The 4,965-nt window shown below is 35.1% G+C and overlaps 1 protein-coding gene across 1 annotated transcript; it reads right to left on the bottom strand.

Moving 5' to 3' along the window:
• Positions 1–288: 288 nt before the first annotated feature.
• LOC113753688 (21 kDa protein-like) lies at positions 289–1,309 on the bottom strand. The gene has a single exon (XM_027297911.1). It carries the CDS (start codon positions 1,240–1,242, stop codon positions 532–534), a length of 711 nt encoding a protein of 236 aa, XP_027153712.1. The 5' UTR covers positions 1,243–1,309; the 3' UTR covers positions 289–531.
• Between the last annotated feature and the right edge of the window lie 3,656 nt (positions 1,310–4,965).

Raw genomic sequence — 4,965 nt, 5'->3', positions numbered from 1 at the left:
GAGACGCAGTAGAGCATTGCCCATAGACAAAAAATATTGATACAATTTTTGACTCTACCTCGTCAAGTAAAAATGTACTCTAGCTCGCCAAATGCTTTCTGTTTTCCCATTTTGGTTTCTACTTTTTGAAATTTTTATAAAAAAAATATATTAAAACGATTTGATTTGACATACGTGAATTGAAAAAATGATTGAAAAATATGCTTATAAAAAATATAAAATTTTTTGTTAAAAAACTACAATCCAAATTATTCTTTCCCTTTTGCCCCTTTAATTTCTTGTGTCTTCTCAAGTCAAATTTCTATGACCAACACTTTTATTACTTTTATAAGATAACAACAAAATCCCACAAACTCATACTATAGCATTACTACACTTACATGCAAATAATATACAGCTAACTCACTTTTTAATCAGCTCACAAACCAAGAATAATTCACTCACCCCTAATTTTCTGCATATAAAAAACCTATAAATAAAAAGTCAGTCCTTTCACATAATTTTTTTTTCTTACTCCACTAGAGTAAATTCTCACGGGAAGTTCGAATCTGCTGCAACTGTATTGGCATAACTATTGACCAAAGCCAGCGCGTTGCTGGTAACAGCCTCAGCTCTATGAACACGATCAAAGACGTCCTTCTTCGTGGGCCCATCAGAAACCCCATCAAATCCATCCGTACACGTGTCCTCATTCGTCAAGGCAGCACTCATCCACGTCTGAACGTTACTCATCTGAAACCTAAACGTCTCGCTGGAGCCAGCCGGGACGAGGTGGCGCATCTGGTTGAGCGAGCCGCGAACCTGGTCCACAGCGTCGCTGAAGGTGGAGAAGCAGTCGTGAATAGCGGCTGAGACTCGATGGTCGGCCCCGTAGTCTGCTTCTTTCGATAAGTTCGAGAAGTAAGTGGCTTCCAGTCTGGCTCTGGAGAGGCTCACGGCTATGGCTACACGCGCTAGCCGAGCAGGGTTTTGTTGTACGGCGCTGGCGTAGCCCGAGAGGGAGTTGTAGCATTCGTCGGGGTACCGGGTGGATGCACAGCTTGAACGGATGAATTCGGTGTCTTTATTGGTGGGGTAAGTGGTGGTGGTGGCAGGGGGAGTGGGAGCCGAGGTGGTGGTGGGAGCGGCGGCCGGGGTGGAGTAGGTGGTGGGGTCAGTGAGGGAATGGGTGGAGGTGGGGTGGTGGAGGAGGAGGAGGAGGAAGGTGGTGAGGAGGATGAGAGGACGTTGATGAGTATCCATCGTTGTTTGTTTTCTTGAATTGTTATGGTATATAGTAGTATGAGGTTAGGAAATATTGGTGGCAAACCGCAAATGTTGGAGAGTGAGTTTCTTGAAGAGTTGTAAGGAGTTTATATAAACTCTGTTTGAGCACAAAATGACTATAATGCCCTCCATTTTCGTTTGGCATGTAATTTGATTTTTATGCATAGTTTATTTCTTGATGTGAAGGGTGTATTATTTTAAGGGTTGGGACGGAGTCCTTAATTAGAGGAGAAAAGAGAAAATGGATTAACAAAGAAGAAGAATGGAAAAAAGCTAAGTAGTTCAAGTTTTCCTTGTTGCACATGTATGTATGATTATGCTACTGTTTGTGGTGTGGACCTTTAAAGGGTTAAAGATTCAAATCTTTCAGTTTTGTTAACAAGTTTGACCTTGTAAGGATAGCATGTGCCTTAACTCATGATTGTGAATTTGTACAACCAGTGGTACCATTTGGTTGGGCTAAAAATTACAAGTGGAGAAAAAGAAGGAGAATATCTCAAGTTGAAAGATTTCTGCAATATTTTTCAATGAATATAAATTAATTTGGAGGTTTTAGGGACAGTTAATGCCAAATATAAAGGTGCTGGCAGAGGCTTTAATTTTATGGTTTAAGCGATCTTCGAGGAGGTCAAGGTTTTGAGTTTCGATATTTTCTAGTTTTGAATGCAATTCACACACAATTTACTTCAATGAATCCTTTTTAGTTCTCTCAATGAATCCTTTTTAGTTCTCTTCAATATTAATGATCCAAAATGCATGATGAGTTTCTTTTTGGCAGAACATTTGCTGCAAGCTAGTCTATCTGTGGTTAGACATTATAATGTGCATTATTATATACATACAACAATTCATCCATTGAGGGACTCGAAGAGACTTGATGCATGGGAGTCAAATTCAGATGATTGTTGTCGAAAACAAATTGTTCTAATCATGGATTGGTAAATTTGTAAACAACTCTTAGCACGTTTAAGAGATTGAAATCTTGAATTTTCTCAACACAAGTAGTGATTACATATTAGATATTAACGGTGATCATACTTTATTTTAAAGTAACTCTTCAGCAATAGGTCTTACGTATAAAGGGTTATGTATCCATGATTCAAAATTTTCTCGCAAAGCTACATGATAAGCGTTGGAATCAATCTAGGCAAAATAGGAGGTTATCTATGATACCAAAAAAGTATGAGGTGAATGTAATTTTAAGTGAAGTCTTGACGCAATTTATCTTTGATAAACAAAAAAGAAATCGTCGAAAATAACTGCAGTTAAATGCATTCGTTTGAGTTCAATATTGTATATTTTTCTTTATCAAATTAGCTTTCTTGTTAGTTTTCATTTGAGGGGAGTGGGAGGTTGAAGTTGGTGGGGGAGCACAATACAATTTTCTATAACTAGAGTGCATAAAGTTTAAACTAATCCCATTAGCTACGGAGGCGTACGTACCAATTGCAGTGCTTAATTGATGACTATCAATATTGCTTGAACCTGACACTTTCGGTGTTGATGAGTGGTTAATTAACCACAGCTAATTAAAAAGTACTAAAGAATTGGGATACACTGCTTCATTAGAAATATCGGCATGGCCAGCAATTCTTGTTTCTTTTATTAAAAATAGCAGATAATAACAGAATTTGGCCTATTATAGTTGTTTTTATTTCATCTTGGAAACATCCAAATAAGCCTAAGGTTCGGAAGTAAGCCCTTGGATATAAGTAAACAATAGAAGAGTCTTTGTGGCAGCTTCTTCACTAACCACATTCTCATGGGCAATTTCTGTATGTTTTCTATTTGTTTGTTACAATGTCCAAAGCAAAAGAGTAACGCTGAATTGATAGTAATTCTGGTGGAATTTTCTTGGTATAGACATCCGGAATTTAAAAGCATCTTTCTTTTACAGAAAAAATTTCACCAAGTATCAGTAGTGTCCTTTTGGAATTGTATTTTCTCATGAACACAAAATTGTTGCATGCCACAACATTGGACAAGAGATGTCTCTTGAGTGTAGAACTCAATGTGGAACATGACATTTGTTGATGTTTCTTGAGTTGACAGCTGCAACAAAGACAGCTATTAGTCAAAACTATTTTTTCATGTCTCATGTACACTAGATTAGTTCACGTATCATCTCTACGTAATTGTTGTGTGAGGTATTATCTTGAAGATCTATAAACATAGCACTTTCTCTGATTTTGAAAATCAAATTTTGGACATGTTTAGTCAATTTTTTTTTTTTTTGCTATGTAGTTACTCAAATTGGAGTAAAGTTAATATTGGAACTTCTGGGATTTTTGGCCTATGTATTAAGATCCAATGTCAGTACACATAAATAACTAGGATCCACTAAAAAGATAGGGTAAAGGCTATCAATGGAAGAAGAGAATAAGTGTAATACAATCCATAAACAGAAACCCTCTTTCGTTTCTTGTTCTGAAATATTGCATTGCTTTAGCATTTTCATTTTAGTGACATAAAGAAGAGTTACAAGTTAGATAAAAATAAAAACACCTGCATATTTTACCTTATTTGTTGAGTTGATCACGTTTTTGTCTTATTTTACCTTATTTATTTGTAGTACGGTAGGAAGAATTGTTGTCGAGTTGATCACCTTTTTGTCCTATTTTACCTTATTTGTTGTATTCAATTTACAAAACAGCCGTACTAAATTCTTCCTCGTCAAAAGAAACTTTTAGTTCGCTCTCCTTTTCCATTAGCAGCATCTTTGCAAGCTGTAAATCCCATCGCTCACATCAATACTTTGTTGCTTGCACCAAGGACATTAGTTAATCAATAGCCTCATCTATGATTAGACTGATCCTCGAAGGGGATGAGATATAACAAAACCAAACCATAAATTCGATTGGAATTGCTCTGAAACCCATGTCCAGGCATGCTTTGAATTATTAGAACCATTCCATGGCTTAATTCATTTGAAGCTAATTCTACATGAGTTCTTTGTGAAGGACAATATAAAAAAAAAAAAAAAAATTTGTGAAGGGTTTTATTGGTAGTGATAGTTTTTGTGATTTGTATTTATAGTTAAGGATGTTTTCTTTCTTTTTATAGACTAGCTAGAATTTACACATAAAAGAAACTCTAATCACACCATCCTTGTTCCTACAATTTTATTTGATTTCTAAGCAAGTTTGTATACCAAATATTATGTTTTGGCAATCTTGACCGTGAAAGCAAGAAGAAGAGACGATAGGAGAATGAAAATTTAGCGTGCTTATTATAAGTTTGTGCTAAGGGCTTATTTGATAACTTTACATAATGTTGAAAAATTAATTCATTCAAAACTTTTTGAATTATTTTTACTGAATTTTCTGAATTGACAATACATACTATAACTATCATACATATAATACATTCTTATACATTCTCTCACACAAAATACATATTTGTTCTCTTTTTATTCACACACACACACATATACATATAGAAACATACACTATCACACGTAAATATGCACACTTAAACACCACCTCCAAATTGCTTTATTATTTTTTATTTCTCTCTCACACACATACACACTTTTCTTTCTCTGTAAATACACAAATAAAGGTAATTTTTTAAAGATAACAACATAATATTTATGTAACATTTCAATTCAGCATTATAATTTAGTTACTTATCAAACAGATATAATTTAATCAATTCAACAACTTAATACTTTCAACACCTAATCTTTCAGATTTCAGA

The sequence above is a fragment of the Coffea eugenioides genome, chromosome 11 (genome assembly GCF_003713205.1).
Source record: "Coffea eugenioides isolate CCC68of chromosome 11, Ceug_1.0, whole genome shotgun sequence".
In the NCBI taxonomy this organism is placed as follows: Eukaryota; Viridiplantae; Streptophyta; class Magnoliopsida; order Gentianales; family Rubiaceae; genus Coffea; species Coffea eugenioides.
This window is presented reverse-complemented; position numbering and strand designations above follow the sequence as displayed.

Coding starts and splice junctions, on each gene's coding strand:
- LOC113753688 (XM_027297911.1), bottom strand. CDS start 1,242: ATGGATACTCATCAACGTCCTCTCATCCTCCTCACCACCTTCCTCCTC.